A 15,058-nucleotide genomic window follows, 5' to 3' on the forward strand; every position below is an offset into this window, starting at 1 on the left:
ATGCATGTGAAGGCCAGGGGGCCCCTGACACTTAAGGCCCCTGGGCCTATGCCCAGTAGGCCCACTCAGTAATCCATCCATGTTTAGAGGACGCTCTCATCATGATATTACTCTTCACGAAAGTGCGGCCATGTCATCTCTGCCATCTCTGCATGTGGTAGATATTAGTATTTGCAGACTGCGTGTGTGTAAGTCACATGCACACGCATTACTGACTGAGTAATCGCTGTAAATTAGAGATGTTTAGAGATGTTTGTGGTCGATTTCAGTAAAGCCCCTGTAAAAACTCTCTCTCACGGAAAATAACTTCCCATGACGTGGGATGTCATGTGCCAAACACACACACACGCCGAGGCTCACACACCTTTATGTGCCGCACCTACCGCCCTTCTTTATGCGCACATAGACCTACTTCGCAATAAATGTATTAACTAACCTGTTTTAAGTCTCCGCCACTACTTGGCAGAGCGTGAGAAAGCAGCGAGCATGATGGGTAATTGCCATGCTGCACGCAGTGTCTACAGGAGCACACTTTATGAGGTGATGGCGGGCGGAGGGAGAGGGGGATGAGAGGGAAGGATGGAGGACACCGGCGTATTCCCTCCTCCCTTTGGATGGTTCAGTTTTCTTGCCAAGAGTTTAAAAGTTTTCAGGACTGTGATCGCAGTAATCAGCCTGCCTATACTTTATCAATACTTCCTATCAGTTGTCTTGTGTGAAACTGGTGGTAGTGAATCATTGGTGTGACCGATAATAAAAATGTTTTGGGGAAATCTCAGACTGTGGCATGAGTTTGTGCCTCCAGCGTTTATGTGTTTAGGGGCAATAATTGATTTCTGTGTTGTGCCCCGCAGGGCTTGTCCCACATCTCTAAACCCACACACACACATACACACACACACACACACACACACAGAGCAAGGCATGCTGCAGTATTAATGAGACATGAATAAGACATGAAGAGAGACCCCCCTCTTACACGCTCACACAGGGTCTCCCCCTCCCCAGCTGCTTCCTGTCTGCAGATTACCCAGCTTTCACTGGGCTCTGGTTAAGTGGGGCCAGGAAGAGATTTAGCCCCCTCAGCAGGAGCAGACACACACATACACCACCGCACATATACAAGCGTGCACACATACACACACACACACACACACACACTCCCTACTGTAAGCAAACATCGGAAACTATGTGTTTTATTGTGTGGTTGACCACTAACTGAGCTTCAGGTCTTTGTTATCTGCCTGGAATATGATCGATGTGTAAAGATAATGTGTTTTTGTTTGCTCCTCTTTCACTCTCACCTATTAAACTACATTTTAACTACCTGGGTTGACAATACCATGTACTTTTATGATATAAGTAGTGAATATACATAAAATTAAATTGCATACAATTTGTATAAAAAGCAAAGATCTCTTTGAGCTCAGCTGAAATCTGGTATTTTACCTTTGACTGTTGAAGCAGGACGGTGTGTTTAATCTAGAGGAAGAAAAGGTGATCTGTCTAATGTGCTGTCTATATCATATAGTAAGTGAGTTGCTTTTTGTTTCCTATTCTCCGTTTTATTGTGAACTGTGCAATGCTTTAGTAGTAGAAAGATAAAGACTGAGATGTCTGTACACATTTGAAACCTATAAATTAGCCAGTTATCTGGAGAAAGCCTGGGAGACAAGAAAGAGGGCTTTTATCAAGTTAAATGATGGGTAGTTTCTTTTGTGAGCAGTTCATTTGGGATGTTGATTTTTGTTTTGTTTTTCATTTGTTTGTGGCAAGTTTTGTGTTTCTTTACATTTTGTTTTGTACATGCAAGACCAGAAGGTGGTTATAAAATAAGTGTCTTGTAATCCCATGTGGAATGGGCCAAAAATGGCATGACACTTCAATAAAAATGAATGAATGCGGCAATTGTTTTAAAATTCAAAATCGTTTGCATGCAAGTGCAGTGCTGAATGGTCATTGCAGGAGTATGACATAAACAAAGGTTTATATCAACAGCAGCTGGCATCGATGTATCCAGAAAAACATGGACTGAGTAAACATAAATAAAGGTGAAAAAAAGAAGAAGACCAGAACAGTTTGAAAACAAATAACATGTAGAAATGTACAAAATAATCCCTCCCCAGTCGCTGCCAGTGTACTTGACATAATATGAGCGCACGGTCACACTTAGAGTCTGCGCTAAGTGAATGAATAATGTGCAGTGTGATTAAGCTGCACGTAGAAGTCGAGCCTTTATAGGGTCTGGAGTGCTTTTAGAAAAGGACTCCACGCTTTCTGGAATTTGAATGTGGCAAATTTTAAATGGTGTCTGTGGATGTGAGACTTAAGAAATATATGTTTTAATTTCAGGGTTTTTGTCCAGACTGAGAGTGATTTTGAAATTCCCAGCTTAATCTTTTTTATTAGCGGCAACCATTTAAACATGACAGTATTCACGAACAACTTTAAGTGCAACTATGTCCAGTTGTGAGGTTTGTAAAGAGCTAAATGATAAGGAAGCAGTCTGGACGCAGTTTAATGTCATTGTATTAAAAAGCTGTGTGTATGTTGCTGCAGGTTGAGGTGTGACCTTTTATATGTTTGTGTTGCAGGCCTCAGCGACGTCCAGCCCGGGACCTGCGTCTCTGGGCTCCCAGGTTCACGCTGCAGCTGTCAACGGAGACAGGAGCGCCCTCCTCAAACTCATCACAGGTAGGCAACCAGCTTCTAAACACAATATGTTTATCATTCACTAAAATCAACTCCATCACATGAGGAAAGCACACAGAGACGTCAAAACAGACACACAGGGATCAGCTTACATTAATGTGTCGTAATGTGTTCATTTATTGATTTCTATAAGAAGCATTTCTTTGCGTTTGCCCCGTCTGTAGAAAGGTGGGAGTGCAGGGGCAGCTGCAGCAGCTGGTAGGAGATTTGGGTTTTGCACAGAGAGACTACAGCAGAGCAGGTGCTCGTCAGCATGGAAGCTGGAACCGAGGTCCTCCTGCTAAAAGGATGGTCCACCCTTCTGCGAAAGAGCTGTCATTATCTGGACATTCAGCCATGTTGATATTTAATCTTGAATATGAGGAAAATTGAGTCCGCCCCAGACATGGAGTAGAATTATCCAGCAAAAATATATGTAGTAGGGCTTTAGGATAAAAGGAAAATATGCGATGACATTGTTTAATGTTGGAAAACAATATTAAGTCAGATATTATCAGATTTTAAAGGAAGACTTCACCCACAAAATCACCATTTGTGAGGAAATCCTTTCTTTTGTCGCATGCCTCCATGGACAACAGCCAACATATTTATTTACTGATTGATTAGGGACCACATTTAACAACAGCAAAACTATATCAAAACATCTGTCACACAATTTATGCAGTATAATCCAAGTCTCATATATCCAGTCGTATGCTCAGTGCTTCCCAAACTCATGCATTTTCACTGAAACCTTCCTATTTAAAACTGAAGGTGAAACTTACCCATGCTTGCTTCACAGCCAGACTCCAATATGCACAAAACTATGAGCTGTGTCAGAGTTTGTTAACAGATGTTTTGATATAGTTTTGCTGTGATTAAACGTGGTCCTCGGTCAATCAGTAAATCACTTTTCCTTATAAATTCAAAGTAACGCAGTTTGACTAATACGATTTACAAATAGTCATTTTGTGGGTGAAGTATTCCTTTAAAGTGTGCTCAGTCCTGCCTTTCTGCTGCAAATCTCAGTATGCTGCTGAAATACGACAAATTGCTTGTTAAATTTTTAAAAATTAGGGGAAATTAATATTAACATTCTTTTATTGAACAAACGCACGATAAACACCAATAAAAAAGAATGATAGTTGCATTTTAAAGGGCAGTTTTCTACTGTTACTCTCTTTCTACTACCTAAAAATCCTCTCCCTTATTGCAATATTGCAATATCTTGTGTGCTGACATGGTGATGATGATGAAAAAATATGTATATATTGTGCAACCCAATCATAAAGAGCATTGAATGATCTGTGTAAATTCTCTTCGCAAAGAGGCGACATGATCCTCCAGGTTATCATTATTAACAGTTTTTCCTTATGGCTTCCAGCTGCCCCAAATAAAATGACTTATTTAGAAAAGTGGAAGTGGGATTCCTATTAAACACAAGCAGTAAAAAGGCTGCATTTAAAGTACACAGAGCTGCCTTTTAAAAACAGTTTATAACATATTCCATCACAAGCCACAGAATTGTACTGCAGCACATACTGACCCAAATCTTGATCTCTATTAAAGCTCACCCTCTGACTTGAACCATCAACTGTGCACACTCTGTGTGTGTGTGTGTGTGTGTGTGTGTGTGTGTAGCAGAGCCCTCGCTGCGGGACCGTGAGGACCAGTTTGGCCGGACCCCTTTGATGTACTGTGTGCTGGCTGACCGCCTGGATTGCGCAGAGATTCTGCTGAAGGCCGGAGCATCGGTCAACAAGACGGACCACAGCCAGCGCACCGCTCTGCACCTCGCTGCACAGAAGGTACGGGCATCCACCAATACACACACAGACGCACAGGCAAATGTTGCACACGTGTCAACTTCTTTTTGTGGCATAAAGTTAAAGTTAAATCACAAGAATTGAGAAGTAGATGAATTTATAAAGGTGGAATGGATATGAAGACTATAGAGGTTTAACAGCAAGGAGAGAAGCTTTGACAGTCCATAAGCTGCAGTGGGAAGCCAGTGCCCCCTAGTGGCTGTTAGTTATGGCTTTAGGGCTTGTGTGGGGGGGGGGGGGGTCAACTAATTTATAATTCTGCCACACTGACACTGTAGCTATGAGTTTCGTTTAAACAGAGTCTTATGAATAAAGAATCATTCTGCATGAACAAAGTCTCGTTTCACAGCATTTTGTACGGTGAAAACTGTGAAAGAAAGAAGCATGATGTTCTTTTCCCTTCAGTCTAGACTGAGGAACAGTCAGAAGAGACAATATAATAATGAGACGGGATGTACCTCTCTCTGGAGGGATGTAGCTGGGGAACAGCGGGATGTGGCACTAATTATATCTCTTTACAACTCATTTATTTATCGGTAGCGTCTTTTATGGGAGAGAGCTGATACAGGATCATCATATCACTGAAGAGAGAGGGGAGGTAATAGGTTATTGGGCTCTGTTTCATAGCTGGAGAGAGCGTGTGTGTGTGTGTGTGTGTGTGTGTGTGTGTGTGTGTGTAGTGGGGGATGCTAGTGATGGGAAGCCCTGTCTCTTTGACATCTGATCAATAAATGGCTGAGACAGGAAGAGAGGCCAGGGATTACCGATCTAATTGGACTGAGAATAGGGGGGACGGCAACACACACACACACACACACACACACACACACACACACACCCTAGATGCATGCTCACACACAAGATAGATCTGTCAGACTGTGGCGTTGTGGTCACAGGATGGCAAATATACAAAACACACTCACACGTGTACACGGTCGTGCCCGCCCGGACACACACACGCTGCAGTCCGGCGACAGGTGTTGCACAATGCATCACCGGATGGCACGGCAATGAGAGACCAAAACTGAGGATGATGATGATGATGTGGCAGGGACGACAGGCAGAGAGCAGCTGTATACTGTTTAACAGCTCATCACAGACACCCAACAGAGAGGCAGGAGGAGGGAACGAAGATGGATGACCTGCGGATTGAACCAGACACAGCTAAAAGCCTGGGGAGCGTGTGTGTGTATGTGTGTGTGTGTGTGTGACTGCTGCTCGTTCATGACTAATATTGAGGAGAACTGGCGATTTCTGAGCAAATTCTGCCCGTGTGTTGCAGGGGAATGGGCGTTTCCTGAAGCTGCTGCTGTCCAGGCGCGCTAACTGGCTGCAGAAAGATTTAGAGGAGATGACCCCGCTCCACCTGGCCACCCGACACCCCTCCCCGAAAGCCCTCGCCCTGCTCCTCAAACACATCGGACCTGGAGAGGTTGACACACAAGACAAGAACAAGGTACTACAGTGCAATCACACAGAAGTTTGTTTGTCCTCCCAACTGTCCACAGTTTGTCTTGAGTCAGAAACCAGCCAGTCTCAACAATAACCTGCACACAGATAACTGACTGACTGAAGATAGTTTGTTAGGGGCAGCAGGAATTTGACGTCATGTACACATAAACACGAAGAGGCACATGAACACAGTCTCCTTTGTCTGTTGGAGCTGATGTGTATCTGACATCAGTAGTTAGTTTTGTAATAATCCAATATGCATCATCGTGTCAGATGACAGTGGTTTCAGCAAATCTCAGAATAGCTCAGTAGCCGTCATGGCGGCAGTATCTGGGTTACAATCTCAGCCCACTGCTGGATCTTCAATATGAGCTTTGTGTAGCACATTGCCCTCACATTTCCTGTCCAAGTGGAGTAATTGTTGTTGTTTTTTTAACGTAAATGGAAACTTCAAAACTGGTGTTACAACAGCCCTCTCTGTTTTAAACTCCATTCATGTTTTTATCATCTTTGGCGCTTCCCTTTCATCTTTCTCTCACTCTCTGTCTGTGCAGCAAACTGCTCTCCACTGGTCTGCGTTTTATAACCGACCGGAACACGTCCGCCTCCTGATCAAGCACGACTCCAACATCGGCATCCCAGACAGCGAGGGCAAGATCCCTCTGCACTGGGCGGCGCACAGTCAGGAGCCCAGTGCTACGCAAACTGTCCGCTGCATACTGGTACACACTACACTTCACACATGCACACAAGCACTCAAGTGAATCTGTCATCATCATCCTGCATCATCACCACCCGTCAGTCTGCATGTCTGTGTCTTTTCTGTGGTGTGTGTGAGAAGGAAGCGGCTCCCACTGAGTCCCTGTTGAACTGGCAGGACTACGAGGGGCGGACGCCGCTGCACTTTGCAGTTGCTGATGGTAATGAGGCGGTGGTGGAGGTGCTGACGTCTTACGAGGGCTGTAATGTGACAGCTTATGATAACCTCTTCAGGACACCGCTGCACTGGGCGGCTCTGCTCGGTGAGTAAACACACATCCCAGCATGTGACCCACTGTAGCCTGAATGACAGCGACACACTGACATGAAGGATGTCATGTGGAAACAATGACCACTGTCCCCTAAACAGAATTCTAATTAGAAACATTTTTACACTGGTCAGCTGAAGCAAAGCCAAAATGGAATAGTTATTACCCGCTTGGTAAGATAATGTTTCATTTAATTTTAGCCATGCTAGCAGCATATCTCAAGGGACGGCAGCATCTGTTGGTCCTCCACTTTGGTCCATACTGAAATATCCCATAAACCATCAGATGAACTGTAGCGCTACAACCAACGATTATTTCCATTACTGATGAATCTGCCAATTATTTTCTTGATTAATTGATTAATTATTTTGTTAATAACCTGTCAGAAAAAAGTGAAACGTGTCCTGTATAATTTCCCAGAGCCTCAGGTGATGTCTTCAGATGTTTTTTTTTTTTCATCAAACAGTCCAAAAATTCAAAGCTATTCAAATTATTATCATATATGACAAAGAAAAACATCAAATTCTCCCATTTAAGAAGCAGAAAATATTTGGCTTTATTACATAAAAAGTTGCTAAAATGATTATTTGATTATTGAAATTAGTGCCAAAAACAATTCTGCTGATCAATTTATCCACTTATCGTTGCAGCTCTTATGAATTGCCATGAACTTATGTGCAGACATTCATGGTCCACAGAGGATGAACCATTGTAACTGTTCCTCTTGTGCCAGGTGACACTACTGCTAGCCTCAGCTTTATTTTGTGTTCAGTACTAAATAGCAAATGTTAGCATGCTAACAGGCTAAACTAACGATATGTTTCTTTTGCAATGGGAAGTCAGAATTTCCGAGTTCTTAAGAAGAAGAAGAAGATATACATAATTGATCACTGAGGGGAATTTCATTTTTTTCATTCTGTTGCTATATACACACCAATGCACAAACAGGACCTATAAATGCATTAAATGGAGAGATGTCAGTGGCACCCCAAGCAGTTGAGGGTTAAATGCCTTGCTCAGGGGCAATAAGGGGGAGGTGAACAAGCTCCTCTCCAGCTTCCAAACCACGCTCCATGCTTGGACCATTTGGGGACTTGAACCAGCAAGCCTCTGGTTCCCACGCCAAGTCCCTATGGTAACAGTAAAACACACAATACTGTTCAACTTCTATCTGTGGACATGCTGCCACGGTGTCTGTATGTGCAAAATACAGTGTAAAGCGTTATTAACTGGTATTGCTAACAACAGCTAAGCTGACTAAAAGTGGTATTGTACCTGTCAACTCAGGTGTGACGTCATTCCCAGCTCCGACCTCTGGCTTCCGAGGTAACATCCTAACAATTGTGAGCATGTTAGCATACTGATATTAGCATTTAGCTCAAAATGGTGCTGTGCCTAAGCATGGCTGTAGACTCGGCCTTGTTTCTTTATGTTTAGGGATCCCTGATGTTACGTAATAGGACTTCCACAGTGCCTCTGTAGTCTTCCAACCACTCAAAGCGCTTTAACACTACATGTCACATTCACACACTGGTGGCTGAGGCTACTGCGCTGCTACTCAGTTACAGTAAAATGGGCATTTGCTTTAACACACATGGATCAGGAGCAATTTGGGGTTCAGTATCCCACCCAAGAATACTTTGACATGCAGACTGGGGAGCTGGGGATTGAACTGCTAATCTTCTGTTCAGTGGACGACCAACGCTTCCTCCTGAGCCACAGCTTGCAACCATGACATCACATTAAAAAAAGCGTTAAAAAAAAGAAAGTGAAACAGTGGGGAAGGGGAGGTTTTTAGTAGCACTGTTCAAAACAGCTACTTTCTCTTCTGTATTTGTGCCTTTATGTCTTGAAAAACTTTCACAATCCTGCATTTTTCAGGAAAAGTTAAGGATAAATTTAGTCAAAAAAGGCGGAAAAAACCTAAAGTTACTCTTTACAACCTGTTTTCTTATTAGCACCAACAAAGAAAAACACAGTGGTGAGTAATTGTGCAGTGGCAGGAAAATGAATGAATAAATGACACTGGTGTATGTGTAGTGCAGTGTTTAGTAACAGTGACAGTTGACTTATGTTGACTTGAAGGGGAGTTTTATTGCTTTTCTGTTCACAGTTTTTTTTTAAAGTAAACTGAAAAAAAATTCTAAGTTGCCTTTGTAGGAGAGCATTGTTGCACAGAGCAGCTCCTCACAGCATATCCTTGTCATTATCTGGCACACACACACCACCCACTAATGTAAACATGTTTATTTCAGGCCATGCCAGAATCGTCCACCTGCTGTTGGAGAGAAACACATCAGGCACTATTCCTTCAGACAGCCAGGGAGCAACACCCCTGCACTACGGTGCTCAGAGCAACAATGCTGTGAGTTGTATACACATGTACACAAAGCTGGGAAGCTGGGAAACTGGCTGAGTCAGCGGCATGCACCTTTATTCAAATACAGTGTTGGAGATAATGATATAAAGCTGTCTCACCTTGTATGCTCAGTGTCCTTCTAAAGGCCAATAAACTAGACTACACAAAAAATAATTGTCTTTCTGTGTCTGTAGGAGACAGTGGGTGTGTTTCTGTCCCACCCGTCTGTGAAGGATGAACCCGATCTGGAGGGGAGGACAGCCTTCATGTGGGCCGCCGGAAAGGGCAGTGATGATGTCATCCGCACTATGCTGGCCCTCACCCCTCACATTGACATCAACATGGCCGACAAGTACGGCGGCACCGGTGAGCACCTGAGAAACAAGAGCAAGCGCTTTGACCCACACTGCCACCTCATTCTTCCATTTGTTATTTCAGAGTGTGGCCTAATGCTTGTTTTAGGCCAGGCATGATGATGTCACAGGGGATTCCCCCCAAGGTGCTAGAGAGGCTGCGAGACTGAGGGAGAGAGGGAAGTGATACTGTCAGCAAAATTAGTGTGACCCTGCTGAATAGACTCCGACCAACTGCCAGCACTGTCCTCTGACACACACACACCCACACATGCAGACACACATGACTTATTGCCACGCTCTGACCCCGGGGCTGTTTGGACATATAATCTCCATGGCGATAGCCCCTCTGCTCAGCCAGGCGCTCATTGTTTATGCATGCATAACATGCAACGGTTGAGTCATGCTAATGAGATGGTGTGAAGGGCAGTGGAGCCGACTGGTGCCCGGATCACTTCCATGCACTTGACTCTAGTCTAGTCTGTCTGGGGACCGGAGGGAGGGGGGAGGAGGAGGGAGCCACCGAGACACTTAAGTGCATTGCTCCTCATTAAATGTCTCTGTCTGTTTAACCCACCATTGACCAGGCTTTAGCTACAGCCCAGAGAGGAGCTGCAGTCAGGGGGATGAATGAACAAAGAGGCAGATGAGGAGGGAGCAGTTGTCCTGAGGGTGTTTACTGTCCAGTTAGATTCAGTATCTCATAAGTTTTTATCTTTATGTGTCTGTGTTTATGTGGGTGTTCACACAGCGCTCCATGCAGCCTCCCTGTCAGGCCATGTGAGCACAGTGAAGCTGCTGTTGGAGAGGGGAGCGATGGTCGACTCTCTGGATGTGATGAAGCACACGCCGCTGTTTCGGGCTTGTGAGATGGGACACAGAGATGTCATACTCACACTCATCAAAGGTTGGTGTAGTTGGCGCACATGTCCGAGCATCCTAACAGAGGTGTGGACTCGAGTCACAAATTTGTTGACTGTAGACTCGACCAAATCAAGAGACTTGCAACTCAACTTGGTCTTGAACACCAGTGACTCATGACTTCAATTGGACTTGAGCCTTTTGACTTGAAAATACCTGATATCTTCCCCTAAGCCCAAAAATGAAAAAGTAAGTAAGGTAGGGACTTAGGACTTGACTCTGGACTTGACTCTGGACTTTCCTGTCTTGACTTGGGACTTGCAAAAAAATGACTTTGTCCTATCTCTGCATCCCAATAACTACACAGTTTCATTTTCCGTACCACTGTGTTCTAAGTTTACCCCTACCATACCATTTTAGAGTCATAGAGGCGATACTGAATCACATGATGTCTAAGATTACTGGAATGTTGCACATCATAAGACTTAAAGTGTGTTCCCTCGACTGAAATGTAAATGTAATGAATAAGGTTCAGCACGTGTGGACCTGGTAGACGTGGACGGTCACACAGCTCTGCACTGGGCAGCTCTGGGAGGGAACGCTGAGGTCTGCCAGATACTGATGGAGAATGGAATCAGTCCCAATGTACAGGTATGAATGAGAACACGAAAAACATATGCAGAAACTTAAAGTCAAGATGAAATTAAAAAAATGCAATTGTGACCCCTTTAGATCAGATCCCTGGCCATATTATATACCTATTAAAGGTGCAGTGTGTAGGATGTAGGGGGATGTATTGGCAGAAATGGAATATAATATAATAAGTGTACTTTAGTGTATAATCACCTAGAAATAAGAATCGGTGTGTTTTCGTTACCTACCTAGTGAGTGGGTCCTCATCTATGGAGATTGCCATGTTGCGCTGCCAAGTTTCTACAATAACTCAGAACGGACAAACAAAACACTGGCTCTAGATAGAGACATTGGTGTTTTCTTTCTGCAGCCCCCTCCACGACAAAAAACACAATTTTTTTTAAAGTGAAACTGCTTTACTCAGTGTTTTTACCAGTGTACATCACCGTGTCTATTGGTTTTGGAGAGGGGAGACCTCTGTGGATAATTCGGCTCCTGGTTAAAACCTCTTGAACGTTTTGATCTTTAGTTGATTTGAAGTTATCAGAGAAATGGTGAGCAGACATTAGCAGGTGCTAGGCTCAAAGCTGTCTCCGATGAGCCAAACAGAGTTGGAAAAACACTGATTTGTAACATGAAGCTGCTTTATTCTGTATTTTTAACTGCTTTAAATCTCTGGGCCTTTGTTTTGGAGAGGAAGAGACCTCTGCGGATAATTTGGCTCCTGGTAAAAACCTCCTGAACAATGAACACTGAAGGATTCTAACCAGGAGAAGTTTCAGCTGGTTGCAGTTTGCAGCCCTCGCCACTAGAAGCTACTAATCTCCTTGAATTTTACACACTGCTCCTTTAAATGATATATGTCAAAAAAAAATTCTCAACCAGGAAAGTCATGGCATCCACCCGTCAATCAATGTGCAACTTTTAGCCGCACAGAGCTAAGATTAAGTTTGCTAGCTAGCAACTGGATGCATGTATCCGTGACAGCTTCAGATTATGTGCAAGGCATTTTACAGTGCACTGCTTCAGCAACTAACATTACATGGAACACACAATGGATCATCTCTCTCTATCTAATATCCAGTTGATGTCCACCGTTTGGGCCTCACTGTTACGACACGCCTGCTTTTAAACAATCAAATAAAATTCCTCCCAACATTATATCCCACCCTCCTGTCCTGTTTCACTCAGAAATATGTCAGGAAACTGAAACTACATACTCTCGAAATGCTGTTTCATCTGGACTTTAAATGAAGTACATCAAAATCTTTAAACCCTTGTTTAATACTCTTTATTTACAGTTACATAGTAAATACAGAAGTGCTGCGCAGCTCTACCTTTCTATCCACCATCCTCCTTTAATGCACAAGATCTCCAGTTTAGCAAAAGCAAACATGATATAACAGCAGTCTGTTGAACCTGAGAGTTCATTTCAAACCAATTTAGTCAGAAATGATATGTTCCCAGCATCCATCTGTTGTACTTTTCCATCTGTATACTCCCACAAATGACGACAGTAACACACAGTGGCGGGCTTTCTATCCACCAAACAAGGAGTGTAGATATGCCTCCCATTAACTGCACCAAAAATCACTTGGAAGGCTGAGGTGACATATCCAGTATGAATCACAGGATAAATGTGGAAAATGCATCTTCCTCTGCACTGCTTTATGAGCAGTTTGTATAAATCCTGAGCACCTGACTGTTACATATTTGGCTCCTACTGGGCAGGACCAGGCAGGACGGACTCCTCTGCAGTGTGCTGCTTATGGAGGCTACATCACCTGCATGGCTGTTCTCATGGAGAACAATGCTGATCCAAACATACAGGACAAGGAGGTAAAAATCACCCACGCATCTGTCTATGTTATGTTGAGCTTTTGGACACAGATGTAGTTTGAATGGGTGCTCTTTTGTTGGGTGCACAGGGGCGAACTGCTCTCCACTGGTCATGTAACAACGGCTACCTGGATGCTGTGAAACTGCTGCTGGGCTACAACGCCTTTCCTAATCACATGGAGCACACTGAGGAGAGGTGAGGACAGAGAGGGGACTGGAGGTGAGGAGAGGGCTTGGAAATGAATGAATGAATTACACTGGTGTCTGTGTTGTGCAGGTACACCCCTTTGGACTACGCTCTGCTGGGGGGGCACAGTGAGGTGACTCAGTTCATGCTGGAGCACGGCGCTCTGTCCATAGCAGCCATCCAGGACATCGCCGCTGCCTCCATCCAGGCTGTCTACAAGGGCTACACCGTCCGCAAGGCCTTCAGGGAGAGAAAGCAGCTCCTCATGAGGCATGAGCAGCTGCGCAAGGATGCAGCCAAGTGAGAGACGAGCACACACATATACACACTTGTGCTAAAGCTTTAGTTTCTATTGCTACATGATGCTCATAATTGTTCTACGACTCTCATAAACATTCTTCTCTCTGTCACATGATACCTTCTGTGTTTTATGCATCACTCACCCCTGTTTCTGTTTCCTTATCTGTCTCTGTCTTCTTCTCGCCTATATAGGAACAGTCACACTCTCTCCATATCTATCTTTCTCTCTGTCATCCCTGCACACACATACGTCTTCCCCCTGTCTTTCTCTTCTGGCTTGTTCTCCCTTTGTCATTTGCACACCAGTCTCACCTTTATCTGTCTTGCACGATGCGTTTGAGGGCACACTGACTTCAACTTTTGTTGTTATTTCAAACAGGCAGTTTTGTTGAGATATGAGTATTTCATGGGATGTTTTTTCTCCCAAATCTTCCCTTCTTATCAGATTTTCCTCCTGATTAATAACCACGCTGTGACTAATGCTGCGCTGAAGAGCTGGCAGCGCTTTGCACGTGTCCTCATTCTATTTAAACTTGGTTTTCCTGCACGTTTGCAGATAAATATCGGACAGCACTAATATTCTTAGTACGATACTATTTGTAGAATTAGATTCCAGTAATGGCCAAGAGGGATTGTTTCCGACTCATGTGATCCAAACATTTCCAATAACTTAGCGTTTAAAGCCTAAATGTCAAAATTTATTGAGAAAAAAGATAGATCTAATCATGTTTAAAATTCTCAACAAAGTATTCTAATCCGGTCCATATTTGTTGGGGTTTAGAATTTTAAAAACAAAATTTTCTCCGCGGTCAAAAAACTGTTTGCTGCACACAACAGGAGGCATGCACCCATATTAAATTACATGTATTTATTAAGGAAAGTTGATTTAATTAAAAAAGACTAACTCATTTTATCCAATAAATCACTTTAGTCAAAAATGTTTAGGATGATGACGACAGACACTCCAAGCTTAATTCAAAAGCCTCAGTGGAAATTTTAAATGTAAAAAAATGAAATGTCGTAGCTGTGACCAAACTTTTAATTGCTCCACAAATAAAAAACTGTCTTTGTACAGAAAGGGTACCTGGTAATGTCTTGACATCAGAGCTAACCGTCTTTATCAATTGAAGTTATTGGGGAGCACGTTTAACGACAGCTACTGGACACCTCATACTCGTCGTCGTACTACACCTTGACTTTTCCTGTTCATGTGTTGCATTTCAGACTAAACTTTAAGCCATGTTTATAATAGATCCGACTGCTTCTTGTGTGTGTTCAGGAAACGAGAGGAGGAACAGCGGAGGAGAGAAGCTGTGCAGCGAGTCTCGGTGGTCACTGCAGAGAAACGGAGGGCCCCTTTGGTGAGAGCAGAGCAGGAAAAGCTGTCCTTGGTAAACATTATAGAGGACTTAACCATGAATGACTCAGTGGTGGAAACGAAGAAATCATCCAGAGCTGAACGCACTAAGAGCAAAGAGGAAAGGCTCAAAGGTACACGTGCAGACATTCTTAAAGTTGCTGTGATGGAA

At 43.6% G+C, this 15,058-nt stretch overlaps 1 protein-coding gene across 3 annotated transcripts in view; it reads left to right on the forward strand.

The window, feature by feature from the left end:
* The window catches only part of invs (inversin), a 31,994-nt gene that overhangs the window by 8,302 nt on the left and 8,634 nt on the right, over nt 1–15,058 (forward strand). For 2 of the 3 annotated variants that reach the window (XR_013492182.1, XM_033640501.2), the window contains exons 3-15: nt 2,595–2,694; nt 4,333–4,499; nt 5,800–5,973; nt 6,524–6,691; nt 6,811–6,991; nt 9,253–9,362; nt 9,551–9,722; nt 10,461–10,616; nt 11,100–11,221; nt 12,935–13,042; nt 13,132–13,238; nt 13,320–13,529; nt 14,809–15,020. Coding sequence is in view for 2 of the 3 variants with exons in the window: in XM_033640501.2 (XP_033496392.2) it covers nt 2,595–2,694; nt 4,333–4,499; nt 5,800–5,973; nt 6,524–6,691; nt 6,811–6,991; nt 9,253–9,362; nt 9,551–9,722; nt 10,461–10,616; nt 11,100–11,221; nt 12,935–13,042; nt 13,132–13,238; nt 13,320–13,529; nt 14,809–15,020 (1,987 nt within the window). In the remaining variant the exon portion in view is untranslated. The remainder of the gene's footprint in view (nt 1–2,594; nt 2,695–4,332; nt 4,500–5,799; nt 5,974–6,523; nt 6,692–6,810; nt 6,992–9,252; nt 9,363–9,550; nt 9,723–10,460; nt 10,617–11,099; nt 11,222–12,934; nt 13,043–13,131; nt 13,239–13,319; nt 13,530–14,808; nt 15,021–15,058) is intronic. The other variant, XM_033640502.2, reaches the window with a different exon arrangement.

Source organism: Epinephelus lanceolatus, chromosome 10, assembly GCF_041903045.1.
Source record: "Epinephelus lanceolatus isolate andai-2023 chromosome 10, ASM4190304v1, whole genome shotgun sequence".
Lineage (NCBI taxonomy): Eukaryota > Metazoa > Chordata > Actinopteri > Perciformes > Serranidae > Epinephelus > Epinephelus lanceolatus.